The 23935-nt window shown below is 42.8% G+C and overlaps 1 protein-coding gene across 2 annotated transcripts in view; it reads right to left on the bottom strand.

Annotated features, from left to right (window-relative positions):
* The window catches only part of e2f5 (E2F transcription factor 5), a 33080-nt gene extending 18195 nt beyond the window's left edge, over positions 1-14885 (bottom strand). For both annotated transcript variants that reach the window (XM_080194345.1, XM_080194346.1), the window contains exons 1-3: positions 14723-14885; positions 4436-4545; positions 2142-2303 (exon numbers count right to left, since the gene is read on the bottom strand). In XM_080194345.1, the coding sequence (XP_080050471.1) occupies positions 2142-2303; positions 4436-4545; positions 14723-14878 (428 nt within the window). In that variant the 5' untranslated portion in view covers positions 14879-14885. The remainder of the gene's footprint in view (positions 1-2141; positions 2304-4435; positions 4546-14722) is intronic.
* Between the last annotated feature and the right edge of the window lie 9050 nt (positions 14886-23935).

The following is a 23935-nucleotide window of genomic DNA, read 5'->3' as shown; positions in this document are numbered from 1 at the left end:
TCTTTTGCTTAAATTCTCCATCCCATTCCCAATTTGTCCTCAGCCCCTTCCAACGAAGTTCAACCTAAGCTTGAAGAACAGCACCTCATCTTTTGGTAGGCGTTTTAGGGACTTTCAATCTCAACAATAAAGTTCAATAATTTCAGACCACCATCATTTCTGCTACTCCCATTTAGTCCTCTAGATCCATCTTTTGTTACTTAGTCAATTACTACCTGCTTTTGCCCTGTACCATCAGCCATTTTATCATTTAACCACTTTAATCTTCCATCTTACAACAGTTTTTGCGTTTTTTCTTAGGCAGCTTTTGCTATCAACACTGTGGATCCATAGTTGTACTATTTTACTCTAATGTCAGAAAGGAGATGCTTATTAAACAGTTATTAAAGACAGTGATTAAAAATGTCTCACCTTCCTCAAGTTGGTGGCATGGAAAAAAAATGGAGCCAGGGATCAATATGGGGAGGTTTTTGACTCATCCAGTGATACATGCAATTCTGGATTACAACCTCTATATCCCATATTTGAAGCTCTGAATATCTTCTGGTTGGATCCTTTTTGTATTTTGAAGCCATTCACACAGTTTGAGCCCTATAGCAGGCACAAGTCAGAGGCAAGGCCATCCTGCAGTTCCCAAATATCCTGCTCTGGATCCTCTTCCACTTAACCAGGCTTGTCACTGGAAAGAGGCTCCTGAGCTCAAACACAGGATATGGAGGTTATAATCTGTAATTGTGGCTATCACTGAGTGAATCAGAAACCTTCCCTCCTCCAGATCCTGATCACAGAATCTTTGGGGAGACTGTGCACCAAATCCATGCATGCAAACCACCCCGCCCCCCAGCCAAGGCAAGAACTGGGTGAATGGTTTCAGAACCCAACTAAGATCAAACCAGCATTGCGTCTCCTGCAAATTACATGATTGGTTTTCTGTGCATACACAGACAGATATTGGTGGTCAGCTTGCTTAACCCCTTTTCCCTGTCTCAGTACTTGCCTAAAACCTGTTACAACACCAATCTTCTCATGAAAGATCACTCACCTGAAACATTAAGGGCAGAATTTTACACTCCATGAATGCAGGTTTTGAAGCCAGGAGTGGGAGGCAGAGCATAAAATTGAATGATCGGTGATTCCCTTCAGAATCCACCTGCCGAGACCCAAGGCAATTTCACATTGGGAGGGCAGGGTCTCAGGAGGAAAACCCGCCCTTTCATCCATTAAGTTTTTTATATTTAAGTTTATTTAAAAGTGTCACAAGTAGGCTTATATTAAACACTTCAGACACAGGAAGAACGTGCAGAGTGACTCAAACTGGGAATCAAACCCAGGTCCATGGAGCTGTGAGGCAGCATTGCTAACCACTTTGCTGCCCACAGGCACCTAAATGGCCACTTAATGTTAGAACTCTGGGCCTCCCCTCCCCGCCCTAGCCTATGCCTTGGCTCCATGTTTGCCTGCACGCCCCCCCCTCCCCCGGAGTCCTCTACTCTCCACCCCCAGGACTTACCATTTCACCAATCCCAGGATTTAACTCCAGGTAGAGCTTTGCAGTACCGCTTCTGCAGCCTAATCAGGTTGGACAGCTGTTGCTCAATCCGATTATCCAACATGTCCCACGAGTGGGAAGTCCCACCCATTGCCAATCAACACTCAAGTTAGCATTAAATTGCAGTGGGAGTTAGAGAGTCATATGTTGCACATTAGATGCCAACTCTCAGGATCACTTGCCTTGCTATCCTTAAAATCTTGCTGATTCTTTTCCTTGCTACGTATACTGTTTGAGCTGTTGAGTATGTCAAGAATGTTTTTCAGATTCCAAGCAGTTGCAGTGTTTTACTTTCGTATTAGTTTTTCCAATTTGTTTCAGACCTATTTAGTTTCTACAACTTACATTTAATAAAATAATTACAGGTATTAATTGGTCTCTGATCTAAAGTGCATTGCTTATGTAAATCATATGCTCCACATAACATGCCTCAGCTCAATGTCCCTGGGATAATATTGAGGAATGTTTAAAGGTATAGGAGTATCCTATATTTAAAATTACATTATTCCATGGAAAAATACTGGACTGTTCAGTTTACACAGGATGTTGATTTTATGCAAGAGGTAGAGTGTTGCTGAACTACAAAGGATATCTATTATTGTGCGTGTTGTCAGTTATGTTTTCAATACTCTGCTGCAGCCACAACTTCTGTTGATCAAGTTCTCTCTCCTTTGTTTCCAGTTCTTCAATCTCTGCCTTTAGGTATCTCAATCGATCTATTACTTCTTTCGTGTTGCATCCTGGACCAACACCTCTATTAAAGGAAAATATAAGTTAGTGTGTCCAATGAAGTGGGAAAGTAATTTTAACACTTGCAAGAAATAATTGTGCCTATATTCAACATAGGAATCAATCGCTGAGTAACAAAAATTCTACAATTTGTTTTTCTGACAGGCAGAATTCAGCGTGTGAGCTATCTTACACCCATGCCAATGTACATCCACACCTTTCAGCCAATATAAAAACTTCACAATGTGCACTATTATAGATACGTTGCTTAACGAATCAAGTTTAAAAACATTAAATACAATCTCCCATTAGTCAGTAGAAAAAATGAATATAGTGTTTGAGGTACAAGTTATCACATAGATAAAGATGTTGACACACACCAATTTATATTTTAAAAAACTGCCTCGATATTGATAAGCTGGAAGATTTGCTATTATACATACTCAGATTTTGTGGCACAACAAGATTTTGATATAATAATTATTTAGGTTGCTATTACTGAACTAAACTCGGCTGACAAGAAATTAAAAGGTTGCAAGACAGTGGGATTGACATTGTAGATAATTTCAGAAGGGGTGCCTGAATCATCTCTGAAACAAGGATTATACATTCTAACAGATATTCATATTCTTGTTGCTGCGACAATTCTATTCATCAAATCTAAACAGCAGTCAGTACCAAGTTAGGCAGATGGGTTTTGCTCTGAGGGTGGTCAAGCTTTGTCCAAAAGTTGACACTACAGTGAGGCTTTTAAAAAGGCAATGACGTAGGGAAGGCAGTCAGGCAGCAAAAATGCATGAAAAGGTTTTATGAGGATGGTCTGTCCTGTATTGTCAAAAAGAGCAAACAGTTCTTCTTTCAAGTTAACTCACTGAAGTATAGTGTGTTCGTTTTATATTAGCTACACAGAAGTTATACTTAATTAAGAGCATTTGATTATACTGCTGTTCTGCACATTCATTAAGTTGCTTTATTTCACAAAATGAACTGAATCAGGCCTTGCTTCATCTGGTGTTAACCCAGCACACCTTCTGAAGAAATATGCATGCAAAAGACTAACAGCCTGTTCAGTTACATCACTGAACACCACAACTACACCGGCAGGTGTAAAGAAATGGAAGACAACTCCCATAAAAATAAAACTTGCTGATTGCAAACAGATGTTATACTCCAGTAAACCTGCAAAGATATCCATGGCCAAATTTGTAGAAATAAAATAACAATACACCATCAAGACCATTGAATTCTATGATTAAACGAGTATAATTGAATTTTTATTTCAATGTTTGAGAGGAGCAAGTTATGCACTCACAAGCTTAATGCTTTAATGTTACATACCGACATATAAATATAACCATACAGCACAGTGATGGTCATTCGCCCATTGTGTCTGTGCCAGCTCTTCTAAAGAGTGATCCAACCCAGGTCACTGTCCTGTTGTTTCCTCACTGCTCAGCAGTTTCTTTTTTTTTGAATACGTACCTAGTTTTAAAGTTTACTATCGACTCTATTTCTGTCATCTTTGTAGGCAGTGTTTTCGAGAAAATAACACCTCAGTGACTTTTTCTATCAAAACCCTTCATATCTGAATGGTTTGTCCTTTTAACCTTTTGAGTGAAGAAAATTCCAGCATCCCTAGTCTCTTAATAACCAAAGGCCCTCATCTCTGATATCATCCTAGTAAACCTTTTCCCCACCCTCAGCAAGGTCTTGATATCCTTTCTAAAATGTAGTGTCCAGAATTAGCCATAATACTCCAGCTGGGGCTAAACCGGTAATATATCAAGGATTAGTATAATTATTTAGCTTTTGTAAACTATGCTTCTACCACGATCGCCTACAATCTCATAAGCCTTACTAATTTATCAAGCTACCATTTGCATATGAACCTCCAGCTCTCTCTGTTCATACAATCCCTTTAAAATTGCACCATTTCAGTTATATTGTCTCATTTTTTCTTTTAAAAAAGCATCACTACATTTCAGTAATAACTTAATCTGCCTTACATCTGTGCATTTCACTAGTCCAGGTTTCCTGAAATCTGGTCCTTTGTTCTTCAGTTTTCTGCCGTCTGCAAACTTCAAATTAAGCCCTCTCTAAAAGTTCAGATCAATAAATAAAAATCATAAGCATCTAAAAAAAGTTACTTTAACCTACTTCCATTGAATGCTGTTTTTTGATTTCTTTTCGATTAAGCCAATTCCTTCTAATACATTGGTGATATCATATATTCTTCTTTTCTGCCTCACTGCAAGTATATCAGCAGCCTATAAAGGGCGAGAACACATATGGTTAACAAAAAAAGTATTCAAATGAGAAGTTCACTTATTACTGAAGTAATTTTAACAGTAAAAACTTTTTACTGAAATCTTAGAAATATTAACACAAATAAAAAGTAGAAAATAAGCACATGATAAACAACAGACCCACACAAAGCATCTTATGGCACTTCTTCCTGGATCATCTGGCTTGATTCCAGCCCACCCGGTCCCCCAGCAGACACTTTCGCCCAAGGCAGACAGGCTGAGCTGGAAATTTTCCCTTCTCCCCCTACCTTCCGAGGATGAAAATTCAACCAAATGATCAAAGTAATATCCTGTAAAACAATAAACCTTTAGCTCTGGAGTGTTTCTGCTTTGACAGCTGAGTTACTGTTGGTAATGGATTATACAAATCTACTTCACCTTCATGAAAAGAGCCTGTTGAATAAACATTCAACTCTTTCTAAAGGAATATTACTGATGACCTTGACTTTTTTGGCAAAGATGGCAAGATAAAGCCAACATGATACTCTATTCATGTCTGTTACAGAAATGTTCTTCCAATCATGATTTCTAGGAGCAGAGAATGGCATGGCAATTAAAGAAAAATCAACAAAGGATTGACCTGTGGCCATGAAAGACAATATGTGATTGGAAAGCAAGGTAACTTCAGAAACTATAAAAATTTGATAAGAACAGGAATTTCTTTGTAGTGTTAGCTGTGGTCTAGTTGCTAGCACTCTGCATCCGAGTCAGATGAGGTTTCAAGTTCCACTCCAGTGACTTGGGCACAAAAACCAGGCCAACACTTCACTGCAGCACTGAGGGAGTGCTGCACTATCAGAGGTGCCTCCTTCAAATAGGGCCCCATCTGCAAATGATCCTTGACACAATTTTGAAGAAGAGCAGGAGGGCTCTCCCTAGTGTCCTAGCTAATATTTATCACACAGTCAACATCAATAAAAAGCAGATAATCTAAGTTAATATGACGCTGCTGTTGGTGGAAGTGTACTTTGTCCAACTGACTGCTTAGTTTCCTACCATCATTGCTTCCACCCTCACAGACCTGTGGCAGAGTCACTCATACTATCCTCCTTTCTAGTATCCCTATATGAAGAATGATATTGCAAAAGTACTTGGGACATTCTGGAATCAAGAACATAGAAACACAGAAGATAGGAGCAGGAGGCCAATTGACCCTTCCAGCCTGCTCCGCCATTCAGTACAATCATGGTCAACTCAAATGCCTAATCTTGCTTTCTCCCCATAACCTTTGATCCCATTCACTATATCCAGCTGCTTCTTGAATACATTCAATGTTGTGGCATCAGCTACTTCCTGTGGTAATGAATTCTACAGGATCAACATTCTTTGGGTGAAGAAATGTCTCCTCATCTCTGTCCTAGATGCTCTACCCCAAACTTCAGACTGTGACCCCTGGTTCTGGACTCCCCTATCATTGGGAATATCCTTCCTCATCTACCTTGTCTAGTCCTATTAGAACTTTATAAGTCTCTATGAGATTCCATCCCCCTGTTTTGTCTGAGCTCCAGCGAAAACAATCCTAACTTAGTCAATCTCTCCTCATATATCAGTCCTGCCATCCCTGGAATCAGCCTGGTAAACCTTTGCTGTTCTCTCGAGAGCAAGAACATCCTTCTTAGAAAAGGAACAAAAACTGCACACAATATTCTAGGTGTGGCCTCACCAAGGCCCTGTATAATTGCAACAACACATCCTTGCTCCTGTAATTGAAACCTTGTAATGAAGGCCAACATGCCATTTGCCACCGCCTGCTGCACCTTTAGTGAGTGGTGCACAAGGACACCCAGGAGACACACTCCTCTCTCCCAATTTACAGCCATTCAGGTAGTAATCTGCCTTCTTGTTTTTGCTTCCAAAGTGAATAATCTCACATTTATCCAAATTATACTGCATCTGCCATTGATTTGCCCACTCATCCAACCTGTCCAGATAACACTGAAGGATCTCTGCATCTGCATCACAATTCACCCTCCCACCCAACTTGGTATCATCTGCAAACTTTGAGATGTTAAATTTTGCTCCCTCATCCAAATCACTAATATATATTGTGAATAGCTAGGGTCCCAGCACCAATCCCTGTGGCACCCCACTAGTTGCGAACCCGCCAATTTGAAAATGACCCATTAATTCCTAATCTTTGTTTCTCCTCTGACAATCAGTTTTCTATCCATCACAACACAATTCCCCCAATCCCATGTGCTTTAATTTTGCATGATAACTTTTTATGCAGGACTTTGTCAAATGCTTTCTGAAAGTCCAAATATGCCACATCGACTGCCCCCCCCTTGTCAAATCCATTAGTTACATCTTCAAAGAATTCCAACAGATTTGTCAAGCATGATTTCCCCTTCATAAATCCTCGCTGACTCCGTCTGATCCTGCCACTGCTTTCTAAATGCTCCACTATAAAGTTCTGATAATAAGGTTGCTATACAAGGGAAAATCTTTTTTCCTTGGTTGGATAAGGCCATTCTTTAGAATGTAACTAAACACATGACAATGTCTTTTCCCCCACACTCCTCTGCGTAAACATTCATTCAGCGACTTAAAATTACAACCAGTTAAATCTGCTATCTACTTTTCATCTGTCTTGTTCATACAGACAGGAGGCAATTAAAATCTGTGGTTCAATTATAATTGGGCCTATTGTCGACAAGAGCCATACAACAAAAGACCATGTTGAGTAAATCAAACACAGCAACTCTTTTTAAAAAAATAGTTTGAAGGACTGTCTTAATCAGATAACTTCATTATCTAATTTCCAGAAAGTTTACCCAACTTTCCAAGATAAATCATCAGTAGAGATTTTGGATAACCCTCATGAGAAGCTACAAAATATTTGTTTAATATCATGTCCAGTAAAACACATGTCATCATCATAACTTTAAATACGGATTGTACCCATATGAAAGCTTTAGGATATGTGTTCATTTAAAGATTAACACAGAAGAACTATGAAGATGTGTGCCAAAGGGGTCAGGGGACCTTTGCAAATTCAACACAGACTATCAAGCTTGACGAAAGTTCTGAATTGAAACATAATTGTGGAGAGGGAGAGGGTCTTCCCTTCAACAGGCTTGCTCCTATGAGGTTGGTTTAATAAAAGGTCTCAAGGTTAAGGATCCTCAAGGAAATAGTGAACATAGTATGATGGAATTGAGCATTCAGCTTGAATGCAAGAAAATTGGGACTGAAATATCAGTGTTAAACTTAAAGGGGAATTAAAAAGATGTGAGGATGGAATTGGGCAAAGTGGATCAGTCATATAGATTAGTAGATGAAACAATAGAAGAGCAGCGGCAAACATTAAGATAATTCATGACTCCCAGCAAAACTATGGTGGAGGAGTTAAATAGATATTTTGTATCAGTCTTTACAATACAGGATATTTTATTTGTCACAGTTGGCTTACATTAACACTGCAATGAAGTCACTGTGAAAATCCTCTGGTCACCACACTCTGGCACCTATACGGGTGCACTGAGGGAGAATTTATAAGCTATAAGCACCCCAGAAATAGTGAAAAAAAGAATTAAATACAGTCACAATCACCAGAGAATGAAGAATTTGGCACTCAGCCAAAACTCCATTCACTACAGCAAGACAGGAGAGTCCCAGCAGTGGGCAAGGTTGGAGAAATCTGATCTTAGTTTTAGGCAAACTAGTGCCAAGGATTAGAAAATTGCCAATGTGATGCCCTTGTTTGAAAAGGGAAGGAGGCAAACTATAGGCCAGTTGGCCTAACTTCAGCTATTGGAAAAATATTAGAATTGATTACAAAGGAGAGAATAACACTGCATTTACAAAGTCATAATCTGACCAGAGTCAGCATAGTTTCATGAAGGGAAAATCATATCTGACAAGTTCTTTGAGGAGATTTCAACCAGAGTAGATAGAGGCGAACCAGTCAATTTTGTATATTTGGATTTTCAGTAGACATTTAATAAGGTGCCACTCATGGGAGCATATAAGACCAGAGGGCATAGTCACAGAAAAGGAGGTGCTCATTTAAGATGGATTTGAGGAAGAATTTCTTCTCTCAAAGAGTGGTGAACTTTTGGATTTCTTTGCCCCAGGAAGCTACAGAGGACAAGTCCTTGAACATTTTCAGGGCTGAGATCAATAGGGGAACTCAGGGTTACAGAAATAAAATGGACTTAGTGTTATTTCAGCCATGATCTTATTAAATGGCAGAACTGACTTGAAGGGCTGAATGACCTCTATTCCCATATCTTATGGGCTTGTTGCATTCACTCCTGCAATTGGTCGAAGTTTACTTTGAAACACAAAATCAATGAATTCCTGGACTCCATGTCTGCAAGTTTGCAGCGTAACAAAGGAAAACTGCTGAGATCAACCTTCCATAAGCTAAAGGTGAAAAGATCACCATCCACTCTATTTTGTGGATCAATGGCCATTGTCTATGTCACTGACACTGATTCTCTATTATGAAATCCTTTTTGCCAAAACTCAGAAGAGAACTGGGGAGGCAGTTTGTATAATAACAGTGACAACAGCAACATGGAAAAGCTGTGTTACTTTGCCTTACAGGAATCAAGAGACTTGAAAGTCTTTAAAAAAAAGCTTACCAGCCCAGTTACAAAGCTCTGAGTTCACTGTTAAAGAAACTGGACCTCCTAATGTAAGTTACGAGTACTACACTTCACGACTTCCTGAACATCTTTCTCTTCAAAGGAAAAATGCAAAAACATGGGTCTGTTTCCACCTGAATTAATTTGAACTACAATTCAAGAACAGGAAAAAGCTACCTGCTCTACTCGACTCAGGCACGTGAATTGCTAACCATTCTTTTGGGTTATATTTGTAGAAGTGAACAATCTTCTTGCATCTTTCTTGAGTATGTGGTGTTTAAAGTTTATCTATTAGTATCACAAGTAGGTTTACATTAACACTGCAATGAAGTTACTGTGAAAATCCCGTAGTCTTTACATTCTGACACCTGTTCAGGTACACTGAGGGAGAATTTAGCATGGTTAATGCACCTAACAAGCATGTCTTCCATTCTGTGGGAGGAAACCAGAGCACCCAGAAGAAACCCAAGCAGCCACAGGGATAACATAGACTTTGCAGACAGTAATCCAAGCCATAAATCGAACCGGATCCCTGGCTCTGTGAGAAAGCAATGCTAACCACTGTGCCACCGTACCATGACTGACGTGGCATTTAGATCTTTTGAATTCATGTGTGAATAAATAATCCTCCATGTTTACATCCCCAGTCTGCTGCTGGTCCCGTTAAAATTGACCACACATTATTGAGAGGTTTCAAAACACCACACATCTACCTTTTCAAAAACAAAACCACACTGATAATGGACAAAAGGAAAGTGAAAGTCCAAAGGTGTGAAGGTTAGGTGGATTGGCTATGCTAAATTGCCCTGACTGTCTATAGATGGATTAGACATGGAAAATGGGCAGACAGAATGCAGGGGCGTGCCTGAGTGGGAAACTCTTTTGGAGGGTTGGTGCAGATGCAATGGGCTGAATGGCTATTTCTGCAATGGCATTCTATGGCATTTAGGCTCTCAGTTCACCTTTCCTTCCTCTACCTGAAATGTTAAAGAGAGTGTCCTTTAAACCAGCATGCATTTAATTTAACAACGTAACACAAGATTAACAGTGAAAGAATCAACAGTTAAAAATATTTCAATATGAACAAAACACGCACTTAACCAATAAGCCCTCACTACAGAAATTGCATTTATATAGTATCTCATCACATTTCAGGATGTCCCAAACCACTTCAGAGGTACCAGGCAATTGTGCCATTTGTGCGCAACAGCTCCCACGAGCAAGTGGGAAGAATGACTAGGTCATGTAGTTTTAGTGGTATCAGTTGGAATACAAACATCGACCAGAACTCAGACGTTCTGTTACTGTGGCCACGGTGCATTGCCCCTCCCAACCTCTGCGTGGTTGCTACAGACTTTGACACAAAGTCGCCTTCCACCAGGATGGGCCAGAAAATCCTACCTATAATCTTGGTCTCACTACAAATTCCCTCCTCTCGTTTTCCTTCCTTGACCTCCAAGGTTTGCTAGGGCAACTTCAACATTTCATTCGACTTCAAGCTGAGCAACCATATCCTGCAAGTAAAAAAACTATGTCTATCACTACTGCATTGCTCAGCTGGTCTCCTCTCTCAGCCTTTCTCCCACTAAAAATTTAATCTATATCTTTGTCACCTCTATATTTCAATATTCCAATGTCTTTCCTGTCTAATCTTCCATTCTCAACTCTCTAGAAACTGCAGCTCATTCAAACCTTCCATATTCCAACCCACAATGCACAATCATATATATCACCAGAGATTCATACTGGATAAACAGAGGCCAAAGCTCAGGATTGAAAATTAATACCTCAAAATTCAATTCCTTCATGATTTCACACCTCCCTAAATGCAACTTACTTTGAGCCCTACAAACAACAACCCCTAACCCACACTAAAAACTCCCTAATATTGGATTTCCTCCTCCTTTCATTTCATATCAGCAACTATACTTAAAAGACATTCTTTTGATTAACTTTTGGTCACCTCCTTATATCTTTAGAACATAGGACATTACAGCGCAGTACAGGCCCCTCAGCCCGCGATGTTGCGCTGACCTGTGAAACTAGTCTAAAGCCCATCTAAGAACATAAGAAATAGGAGCAGGAGTAGGCCATCTAGCCCTTCGAGCCTGCCCCGCCATTCAATAAGATCATGGCTGATCTGTCGTGGCACTATTCCAATATCATCCATATGTTTATCCAATGACCATTTAAATGCCCTTAATGTTGGCGAGTCTATTACTGTTGCTGGCAGGGCATTCCCCACCCTTACTACTTTGAGTAGAGAACTTACCTCTGACATCTGTGCTATATCTATCACCCCTCAACTTAAAGCTATATCCCCTCGTGCTAGCCATCTCCATCCGAGGAAAAAGGCTCTCACTGTCGATCTAATCCTCTCATCATCTTATATACCTCTATTAAGTCATCTCTTAAGTTTCTTCTCTCTAGCAAAAACAGCCTCAAGTCCCTCAGCCTTCCTCGTAAGACCTTCCCACCATACCAGGCAACATTCTGGTAAATCTCTGCACCCTTTCCAATGCTTCCACATCCTTCCTATAATGCGGCGACCAAAACAATAAGCAATACTCCAAGTGCGGCCGCACCAGAGTTTTGTACAGCTGCAACATGACCTCATGGCTCCGAAACTCAATCCCTCTACAAATAAAAGCTAACACACTGTACGCCTTCTTAAACAACCCTATCAACCTGGGTGCCAACTTCCAGGGATCTATACACATGGACACCAAGATCTCTCTGCTCATCCAAACTACCAAGTAACTTACCATTAGCCCAGTACTCTGTATTCCTCTTACTCCTTTCAAAGTGAATCACTTCACACTTTTCCGCATTAAGCTCCATTTGCCACCTCTCAGCTCAGTTCTGCAGCTTATCTATGTCCCTCTGTAACCTGCAACATCCTTCTGCACTGTCCACAACTCCACCGACTTCAGCGTCATCTGCAAATTTACTAACCCATCTTTCTACACCCTTGTCCTGGTCATTTATAAAAATGACAAACAGCGGTAGCCCCAAAACAGATCCTTGCGGTACACCACCAGTAACTGAACTCCAGGATGAACATTTCCCATCAACCATCACCCTCTGTCTTCTTACCGCTAGCCAATTTCTGATCCAAACTGCTAAATCACCCTCAATCCCATGCCTCCATATCTTCTGCAATAGCTTACCATGTGGAACTTTATTAAACGCTTTACTGAAATCCATATATACCACATCAACTGCTTTACCCTCATCCACCTCTTTGGTCACCTCAAAGAGCTCAATAAAATTTGTGAAGTACGACCTACCCTTCACAAAACTGTGTTGGCTATCCCTAATCAAATTATTCTCATCTCTTACAATCCTTTCCAAAACTTTGCCCACAACAGAAGTAAGACTCACTGGTCTATAATTACCAGCGTTGTTTCTACTCCCCTTCTTGAGCAAGGGGACAACATTTGCTATCCTCCAGTCTTCTGGCACTATTTCTGTAGACAATGATGACCTAAAGATCAAAGCCAAAGACTCTGCAATCTCCTCCCTAGACTCCCAGAGAATCCTAGGATAAATCCCATCCAACCCAGGGGACTTATCTATTTTCATACTTTCCAGAATTGCTAACACCTCCTCCTTATGAGCCTCAATCCCATCTAGTCTAATAGCCTGTATCTCAGTATTCTTCTCGATAACATTGTCTTTTTCCTGCGTGAATACTGATGAAAAATATTTATTTAGCACCTCTCCTATCTCTTCATACTCCATGCACAACTTCCTACTACTGTCCTTGACTGGCCCTAATCTTATCCTAGTCGTTCTTTTATTCTTGACGTACTGATAGAAAGCTTTAGGGTTTTTTCTGATCCTACCTGTCAAAGACTTCTCATGTCCCCTCTTGGCTCTTCTTAGCTCTCTCTTTAGGTCTTCCTGGCTAACTTGGAACTCTCAAGCATCCTAACTGAGCCTTCACATCTCATCTTGACATAAGTCTCCTTCTTCCTCTTCACAAGCGATTCAACTTCTTTAGTAAATCACTGTTCCCTCGCTCGACCACTTCCTCCCTGCCTGACAGGGAGGAAGGACACACAGTAGCTGTTCCTTGAACAAGCTCCACATTTCAATTGTGCGCATCCCCTGCAGTTTCCTTCCACATCCTATGCATCTGATCACATCAGAATTTCCTTTCCCCTAGCTATAATTCTTGCCCTGCGGTATATACCTATCCCTTTCCATCGCTAATGTAAACGTAACCGAATTGTGGTCACTATCACCAAAGTGTTCACTTACCTCCATATCTAACACGTGGCCTGGTTCATTACCCAGTATCAAATCCAACGTGGCCTCAGCTCTCGCTGGCCTACCTACATACTAAGTCAGTAAACCCTCCTGCACATATTGGACAAAAGCTGACCCATCTAAAGTACTCAAACTATAGCTTCTCCAGTCAATATTTGTGAAGTTGAAGTCCCCATAACCACTACCCTGTTACTTTCACTCCTATCCAGAATCAGCTTTGTAATCCTTTCCTCTATATCTCTGGAACTTTTTGGAGGCCTATAGAAAACTCCCAACAGGGTGACCTCTCCTTTCCTGTTTCTAACCTCAGCCCATACTACCTCAGTAGACAAGACCTCATCAAACATCCTTTCTGCCATTGTAAAACTTTGACTTGCCATCCAGTTTTAACATAATGCCATTATCGTTGTTAAGCACCTTGGGATGCATACTACATTATAAACATTATACAAAATAAACTTAGTTTTGAAATCATAATACAAGGATTTTTCATTAATGATTCAGTTGAGTGTCCCATTCTAGCAATTGCACTCTACATATTCCTTATAAGATTGATTGCAGTTGTTTACCTATGGTCCACCAGCTTTTTCCTTCTTAGGATACAGGCATCACTGGCAAGACCAGCATTTCTTACCCATCCATAATTGCCCTTCAACTGAGTGGCTTGTTGGGTGATTTCAGAGCACAGTTAAGAGCCATTCACTTTGTTAGACACATATAGAGCAAGTAAGGATGGCAGATTGGCTATTTATTAGCAGAACATTAAAGGACATAACATGGATTTTTACAGCAATCAATGAGAGCTTAAATTTTAGATTCATCAATCAGCTGCCATGGTTCGATATGAACCCAAAGCAATTAGCTTGGATCACAGACTGCTAGGCAATGACATTACCACTTTGTCACCATCTCCACCACTTAGTTTATTAAAGAATAGAGTTTATGAAAGAACAGACCTGTCATTTCAAAAAAAACCTAGTATTTCCCACAACAGGATTCAGCTGCTGGGAATCCACACATAGGCTGGCTGTGCCACAACAAATGATTTGCCCTTTGGGGAGCTTATGTTAAATTTCCCCCCAAATACACTTGGCTGCAGCTGGTATCAAGTAAAGATAAAGGTGCCTGAACTAAAGAGCAGGTAGATCTGGATGTTATCCACCTCCATCCCACTCCCCCAGTAACTGCCGGTTGTTTTTAAACACATGTGGTTCCCTGCCCTCCCCTCCAGCAGGTGTGGTAGCAGAGAGGGGGGTGGTGTTAGCCCTGACCTGCTTGAGGTCCAGCACTCCGTCCTCGGCCTCCTGCAGCAGCGACACGAATCTGGTGGTGAGGAGCCCGAGACTCTTCTCATGACGGCCGGGCCCCGAGCCAGAGCTCGAACCCCGCGTTCCTCTGCCCGCGCCCTCACCGCCGGGCTCGGCCATCGCCACGGCCGATTGTGACGTCGCGGCGGCCCCCCGAGCAGCCAATCAGGCGCCGGGTATGGACGATTTAAAATCCAGGAAGTGACGTCGGAGGCCGGTCAGCACCATGGCAACCGAGCAGCGGCACGCGCTGTCCTGGGCGACCGTTGGTTGATGCGTCTGGAGAAGCGCTCAGTCCCCGGGGCGGGTGGAGAACAGCGGAGTCCGAACATGTCTGCTTAAAATAAGAAGCTTGACCAGCGACTGATAGCCAAGTTCTGCACATATGAGGATGGCCTCAACCGGGATCTTGGGTTCATGTCACACTATGTGTGACTGCTGAGACTTACCTGGACTTGCAAAATTGCACTAACTTTATTGTCTGGAGACAATATACATCTCGTTAACCTGTGCTTAACCTTCGCTCCACTCACATTGTCTGTACCTTTAAGACTTGATTACCTGTAAAGACATGCATTCCGACCATTATTTTGTAATTTGAGTTTGTGTCTTTATATGCCCTGTTTGTAAACAGAACTGCCACCCACCTGATGCAGGAACAGCAGGCACTCTGAAAGCTAGTGGCTTTTGCTATCAAATAAACCTGTTGGACTTTAACCTGGTGTTGTGAGACTTACTGTGTTTACCCCAGTCCAACTTCAGCATCTCCACATCGTGACATCCAGGACAAAGCAGCCCACTTGATTGGCACCACTTCAGCAAACATCCATCAACTCCATCATCAGTAGCAAATGTGTGCTGTCTACAAGATGCACTGCAGAAATTCAGCAAAGATCCTTAGCACCTTCCACTCCCACGACCACTTCCATGTAGAAAGACAAGGGCAACAGATACATGGGAACAACACCACCTGCTGGTTTCCCTCCAAGCCCCTCATCATCCTGTCTTAGAAATATATCACTGTTCCTTTGCAGTCAAAATCCTGAAATTCTCTCCCTAATGGCACTGATCCACCCACAGCATGTGGACCACAGCGTTTCAAAAGACAACTCACTGCCACCTTTATAAGGGCAACTAGGGATAAACAAAGAACAGTACAGTGCAGGAAAAGGCTCTTTGGCTCACTAAATCTGCGCCGATCACTTCCTATCTAGCATGTATCCCTCTATTACTCCTGCCTGTTCATGTATTTATCGCGTCGACCTCAACCACCTCACTTGGCAGTGCATTCCAGACCCTCACCATCATCTGTGTAAAAAATTTCTCCTGTACATCTCTACTGAACCTTTCCCCCCTTACCTTCAAGTTGTTTCCCCTTGTAATTGTCATTTCTGCCCTGGGAAAAAATTTTCAATTGTTCACCTTATCTATGCTCTTCATAATTTAAAAAACTTATATTGGATCGCCCCTCAGCCACTGTCTTTCTAGGGAGATCAACCCCAGTTTATTCAACCTCTCCTCATAGCTAATACCCTCCATACCAGGCAATATCTGAGTAAACCTTTTCTGTACTCCCTGCAAAGCCTTTACATCCTTCTCGTAGTGTGGCAACCAGAATTGGACACAGTATTCCAAACGGATGGCAATAAATGTTGGCCAACTATTGATGCCCACAACGCACAAATGAATTAAAAAAACCCTTGGCCATCACTGCCTCCAAAACAGCCAATATCAAAAACCCAGAAAATCTCTGTCATAAAGGATGCCATGAGCAAGCTTTGGGGAGCTGCCTATCCCACTGGGAGGCACACTCTGCTACTGGCTACTCGGTGGAGTTGCAGGATTCAAAAGGCCCAGGAAACATGATTTGGAGGGTTTGGAGAGCAGGGGAGCTAGGGTTCAGCAAGCTTGGGGGAAGAGGATTCAGAAGGCCCTGTAGTGGGAGCAGGGGGATGAGGAGTTGGGGAAGCAGCAGAGCCTGAACCCTATGGAGAGGTCCTTTTTCCTCTGCAGCCATGACACTGTCAGGGACAGTGTCATGGCTGCAGAGAAAGAGGATGCCGTGGAGGGACTATCTACAGAGTCTCTGTGGGTGGAAGTTACAAACAGCAAAGGGTCGAAAACTTTGCTGGGTGTTTTCTATAGGCCGCCCAATAGTGACAGGGAAGTTGAGGTGCAGATAGGGAAACAGATTCTGGAGAGATGTATTAATTACAGAGTTGTCGTGATGGGAGACTTCAATTTCCCAAACATCGACTGGAATATCCCTAGGGTAAGGGGTTTGGATGGGGAGGAGTTTGTTAGGTGTGTTCAGGAAGGTTTCATAAGAACATAAGAACATAAGAAATAGGAGCAGGAGTAGGCCATCTAGCCCTTCGAGCCTGCCCCGCCATTCAATAAGATCATGGCTGATCTGTTGTGGCTCAGTTCCACTTTCCCGCCCTCTCCCCATAACCCTTAATCCCCTCTCTTATCAAGAACCCATCAACCCGCTTCTTAAAAATATTTAGCGAGGCAGCCTCCACCACTTCAACGGGCAGAGAATTCCAGAGATTCACCACCCTTTGAGTGAAGAAGTTCCTCCTCAACTCCGTTCTAAACCGCCTCCCCTTTATCTTGAGGCTGTGCCCCCTAGTCCTACTGTCTTTTTTGAGCGGGAAGAGTCTCTCCACCTCTATCCTATCCATCCCATTCATCATCTTATACGTCTCAATGAGATCTCCCCTCATTCTTCTAAACTCTAACGAGTACAAGCCTAGTTTATTCAGCCTCTCCTCATAGCTCAATCCCCTCAACTCCGGTATCAGCCTAGTAAACCTCCTCTGCACTCCCTCCAGGGCCAAAATATCCTTGCGCAGGTGCGGCGCCCAAAACTGCACACAGTACTCCAGCTGCGGCCTCACCAATGCCCTATACAGCTGCAGCAAGACCTCCCTACTTTTATATTCAATCCCCCTCGCTATGAAGGCCAGCATCCCATTTGCCTTCCTGACCACCTGCTGCACCTGCAAGCTGGGTTTTTGCGACTCATGCACAAGGACCCCGAGGTCCCTCTGCACCGTCGCCTGCTGCAGTTTTTCGCCACGTAAGTAATAGTCCTTCCTACCATTCTTCCTACCAAAGTGGACCACCTCACACTTGCCAACATTAAATTCCATTTGCCATTTCCTGGCCCATTCGCCCAGCCTATCTAGATCCTTCTGCAGACTCTCCACACCGTCCGCACAATTTGCCTTTCCCCCAATCTTGGTGTCATCAGCAAATTTCGACACCCTGCACTCGGTTCCCTCCTCCAGATCATCTATATAAATGGTAAATAGCTGAGGCCCCAGCACCGACCCCTGGGGCACCCCACTAGTCACCAACCGCCAATCCGAATAGCACCCATTGACCCCCACTCTCTGCCTCCTATTTGACAACCAATCCTCTATCCACGCTAACACCCTACCCCCAACTCCATGTCCCCTGACCTTCTGCAATAACCTCTTGTGAGGTACCTTGTCAAACGCCTTCTGAAAATCCAGAAAGACCACATCCACCGGCTCTCCTCTATCCACTGCCCTAGACACATCCTCATAGAACTCCAGTAAATTTGTCAGACACGACTTCCCTTTAATGAAACCGTGTTGCGTCCGCCCTATCAAGCAATTCCCTTCAAGATGCCTCGCAATTTCCTCCTTAATGACAGATTCTAACATTTTACCTACCACAGACGTTAAACTAACCAGCCTATAATTCCCCGCCTTTTGCCTGGCACCCTTCTTAAACAACGGCGTAACATTAGCCGTTTTCCAATCTTCCGGCACTTCCCCAGAATCCAGCGACGTCTGGAAAATAACCACCAAGGCATCCACTATCACCTCCGCCATTTCTTTCAGAACCCTCGGATGCATTCCATCCGGTCCTGGGGACTTGTCCACAATCAGCCCCTCCAGTCTGTCGAGCACCACCTCTCTAGTAACAGTAATGTCATTAAGACCCTCCATTCCTACCACCTTTCCATCGCTAACACCCGGCAAATTATTCACGTCCTCCTCCTCCTGACGCATTATGTGGATAAGCCTACGAGGGGAGAGGCTGTACTTGACCTGGTACTGGCGAATGAACCAGGGCAGGTGATGGATCTCTCGGTAGGAGAGCATCTTGGGAATGGTGACCATAATTCTATCTCCTTCACAATTGCATTGGAACGAGATAGGATCAGGCAGGCTAGGAAGGTGTTTGTCTGGAGTAAGGGGAGATACGAAGAAGTCAGGAAGTTACTTGGACAAATAAACTGGAAGGAGGCGTTCTTAGGGAAAAGTACCGAAGGAAGGTGGCGGATATTCAAGGAATGTTTGCCTGGAGCTCTGCATGACAACGTTCCGATGAGACAAGGGGGTTTTGGTAGGTCGCGGGAACCGTGGTGCACGAAGGCGGTGTTGAACCTAGTCAGGAGGAAAAGGAAGGTGTACAAAAGGTTCAGGGAACTAGGAGATGTTAAGGATCTTGAGGAGTATAAGGACTGTAGAAAGGAGCTTAAAAGGGAAATTAGGAGAGCCAGAAGGGGTCATGAGAAGACCTTGGCGGGTAAGATTAAGGAGAATCCCAAGGCCTTCTATAAATATGTGAAAGGTAAAAGGATGAGAAGAGAAGGGATAGGACCTATAAAAGGTGAAGGGGGAAAGGTCTGTGTGGAACGAGAAGAAATGGCAGAGGTGCTTAATGAGTACTTTGCCTCAGTATTCACAGTGGAAGCTGATCTGGGAGATTTTGCTATGGATTTGCATCAGATGGAAAAGATTGAGTATGTGGATATGAAGGAGGAGGATGTGTTAGAACTTTTGAATTCTATCAAGATAGATAAGTCGCTGGGACCAGATGGGATGTACCCCCAGGATACTGTGGGAGGCGAGGGAAGTGATTGCAGAGCCCCTGGCGATGATCTTTGCATCGTCAATGGAGACGGGAGAGGTTCCGGAAGATTGGAGGATTGCGGATGTAGTTCCTATTTTCAAGAAAGGGAACAGAGATAGCCCGGGAAATTACCAACCGGTGAGTCTGACCTCAGTGGTTGGTAAGCTGATGGAGAGGCTACTGAGGGACAAGATTTACGAGCATTTGGAGAGGTTTGACATGATTAGGAATAGCATGGATTTGTCAAGGGCAGGTCGTGCCTTACGAGCCTAGTTGAGTTCTTCAATAATGTGACTGAACACATTGACGAAGGAAGTGCAGTGGACGTGGTGTACATGGACTTCAGCAAGGCGTTTGATAAGGTCCCCCATGCAAGACTTCTTGAGAAGGTGAGAGGGCATGGGATCCAAGGGCCTTTGGCCTTGTGGATCCAGAACTGGCTTGCCTGTAGAAGGCAGAGAGTGGTTGCGGATGGGTCTTTTTTGGCATGGAGGTCAGTCACCAGTGGAGTGCCCCAGGGATCTGTTCTAGGACCCTTGCTGTTTGTCATTTTCATAAATGACCTGGATGAGGAAGTGGAGGGATGGGTAAGTAAGTTCGCTGATGACACCAAGGTCGGTGGTGTTGTGGATGGTCTGGAAGGATGTCAAAAGTTGCAGCAGGACATAAATAGGATGCAGGACTGGGCAGAGAAGTGGCAGATGGATTTCAACGCAGATAAATGTGTAATCGTCCATTTTGGCAGAACCAACGGGATGAACGAGTACACGATCAAGGGCAGGAGTCTTAGTAGTGTTGAAGAGCAGAAGGATCTTGGGGTCCAGGTCCACAGGACTCTTAAATCGGCCTCGCAGGTGGAGGATGTGGTCAAGAAGGCGTATGGTGTACTGGCCTTCATTAATCGAGGGATTGAGTTTAGGAATCGGGAGGTAATGCTGCAACTTTATAAGACTCTAGTCAGGCCTCATTTGGAGTACTGTGCGCAGTTCTGGTCGCCTCACTATAGGAAAGACATAGAAGCTATTGAAAGGGTGCAGAGGAGATTTACAAGGATGTTGCCTGGACTGGGAGGCATGCCTTATGAAGTTAGGCTGAGGGAGCTGGGACTCTTCTCCCTGGAGAAACGAAGGTTGAGAGGTGACCTGATAGAAGTTTATAAAATGTTGAGAGGAATAGATAGGGTGGATTCTCAGAGGCTATTTCCCCGGGTTGAAATGGTCGCTACGAGAGGACACAGATTTAAGGTGCGGGGAGGAAAGTACAGAAGTGATGTTAGGGGTAAGTTTTTCACTCAGAGGGTGGTGAGTGAATGGAATCGGCTGCCGTCAGTGGTGGTGGAGGCGAACTCGCTGGGGTCTTTTAAAAGACTTCTGGATGAGTATATGGGGTTTAATGGGATTGGGGGTTATAGATAGCTCTATAGATTGGTAGGTGTTGATGTGATCGGTGCAACTCGTGGGCCAAAGGGCCTGTTTGTGTTGTAGTGTTCTATGTTCTATGTTCCTTCAGAAGCCGTGGAAACAGTTGCAAGGAAATAAATTAAATTGTCAAATCTGGAAAATTTCCAAAGTTAATGAGCGATGTTCTGCACTGTGTGTATTTATTGTCAAGTCAAAAGAAAATTCCAAACTTAAGGGTTGGGGAAAACATACCACCATTTGTAAAAGGAGAAAATCAAAATCATCTTTCTGTTTATAGACGGGTAGTGAGAGGAGAAATCAGGGTTGTTTAAATTAACAGCCCCCGCACCCCCGCCTGTAATATGTTATGTTGATCTATAACACTAACTTTATATATTCTGAATGTTATTATGCTGCTTTGTTACTGTTTTGTTTTTGCTGGCATTTGTGAATTTTAAAGGATTTTATACATTTTGTTCATGGGATGTAGGCATCGGTGCTTGTTTCCTATGGCCCTGCACTCAACCCTGGAACACCTAGATAACAAGGATACCTATGTCAGACTCCTATTTATTAACTACATCTCAGCGTTCAACATTATTATTCCTGCAAAACTCATCTCCAAATTCCATGGTATGGGCCTCAGCAACCCCCTCTGCGACTGGATCCTGAACTTCCTAACTCACAGATCACAACCAGTAAGGATAGGCAACAACACCTCCTCCACGATCATCCTCAACACCAGTGCTCTACAAGGCTGTGTCCTCAGCACCCTGCTATACTCCTTATACACCTGTGACTGTGCGGCCAAATTCCCCTCCAATTTGATTATAAAGATCCCATGCACCCTGGACATTCTCTCTTCCATCTTCTTCCTTCGGGAAAAAGATTCAAAAATCTGAGGTCATGTACCAACCGACTCAAGAACAGCTTCTTTCCCACTGCTGTCAGATGTTTGAATGAACTTACCTTGCATTAAGTTGATCTTTCTCTACAATCTAGCTTTAACTCATTTCCTTCTCTATGAACTGTATCTTTTGTCTGTATAACATACAAGAAACAATACTTTTCACTGTATGTTAATACATGTGACAATAATAAATCATGTTTGCCCTTGAGAAGAGGGTGGTGAGTTAAAATGGGGTCACATTGGAAAATAGATTGTACTTTGCTTCCGTATTGCATGTACATAATCTAGCAAAGTCATGTTCTGTTGTTAGTATGGACTTCATCCTGTATTACATGCGTTAACTCTATTGAATTCTGAAACACTGAGGTCACTCTGGTGATTTTATCCAAATGCATTGGTCCATAGCCTTGACAGTAATAGAAGGTAAACAAAGGGAAAACTAATGTTTCCACCCACTTGAAGTATAATAATTCTGCCTATTGTATTTGGAATAGCCAAGAAGCATTTGCATTCATTACATTATATGCACATTTGGAGGAACATGGACTAATTAGTGACAGACAGCATGGTTTTGTGCAGGGAAGGTCATGTCTCGCCAACTTGATCAAGTTTTTTGAAGAGGTTAATGGAGTTTAACCTCCAATGTGAGGTAATGCATTTTGGAAGGTCTAATGAAGATAAGAAATATACAGTAAATGACAGAACCCTTAAGAGTATTGGTAGGTAGAGAAATCTGGGTGTATAGATCACTGAAAGTGGCAACGCAGGTGGAGAAGGCAGTCAAGAAAGCACATGGCATGCTTCCCTTCATTGGCCAGGGCATTGAGTTTAAAAATTGGCAAGTCGTGTTGCAGCTTTGTAGAACCTTAGTTAGGCCGCACTTGGAATATAGTGTTCAATTCTGGTCACCACACTATCAGAAGGATGTGGAGGCTTTGGAGAGGGTATAGAAAAGATTTATCAGGATGTTGCCTGGTATGGAGGGTATTAGCTATGAGGAGAGGTTGGAGAAACTTGGTTTGTTCTCACTGGAATGATGGAGGTTGAGGGGAGACCTGATAGAACTTGACAAGATTATAAAAGGCATAGACAGAGTGGAGAGTTAGAAGCTTTATCCCAGGGTGGAAAAGTCAAGTACTAGGAGGCAAGGTTTAAAGGAGATGTACGAGGCAGATTTTTTTTTTTACACAGATGGTGGCAGGTAAGGTTAGACCTCTTAGGAGCAGGTCTTAACTTTGTAGATTTATTTGGATAACCAAAGTACTCTTTTGGAGATGTGCAGGAATCCCTTTGGAATTTTATTAAAAGTCATTAACTGCCACAGAAGTGTCAAAAACTCATTGCCAACTGCCTAGCTTTAACCTAAGGAAGCGGGAAGGTGGGACTACTGGATTTGGCAGGACATTTTTTTTTGCTCCTATTAACTCATGCACCCAGATATCAGGAAGAACATTGTTTGACAAGGATGTATGGAGCTTCATGCCAAGGAAAATTAAAGATGAGTATGGCTCCCACATGTATAGGCACAGTAGAAGCAAGTCAACATGAACTGTTGGAGGCCAGAGGGAGGGCACCAGGTCAGGAGATACAACTAGTGCCACACCCAGAAGGAGGAGAGGGAAAACAACCAAGTATTACTTTGGGGGAAGGGTGAACCACTATTGGACATCACATCTCAAGATGACAGAGAACCAGTGCCAAAAACACCTGAGGTTAAGCAGTGAAGTGTTATGAACCTAAGTAATTGTAAGGGTTACCATTACACTCAATTGTTATGCCTCAGACTCTTTCCCAGGTTTAATAAGAGACTTATCTGCAGCACCCAACTGCATATAAGCAGTAATAGATGCCCTGTTTGCTTGAGTGGGGGAAGCACATTCATTTCCCTATTGATTCGGTGTCTCAGGTACAGAGAGCCACGTTATCAGGCTTCCCTCAGTTGCAGGGTATTATTGATTGCATCCATGTTGC

The sequence above is a fragment of the Carcharhinus amblyrhynchos genome, chromosome 8 (assembly GCF_965287045.1).
Source record: "Carcharhinus amblyrhynchos chromosome 8, sCarAmb.v2.hapA, whole genome shotgun sequence".
NCBI classification, from domain to species: Eukaryota; Metazoa; Chordata; class Chondrichthyes; order Carcharhiniformes; family Carcharhinidae; genus Carcharhinus; species Carcharhinus amblyrhynchos.
This window is presented reverse-complemented; position numbering and strand designations above follow the sequence as displayed.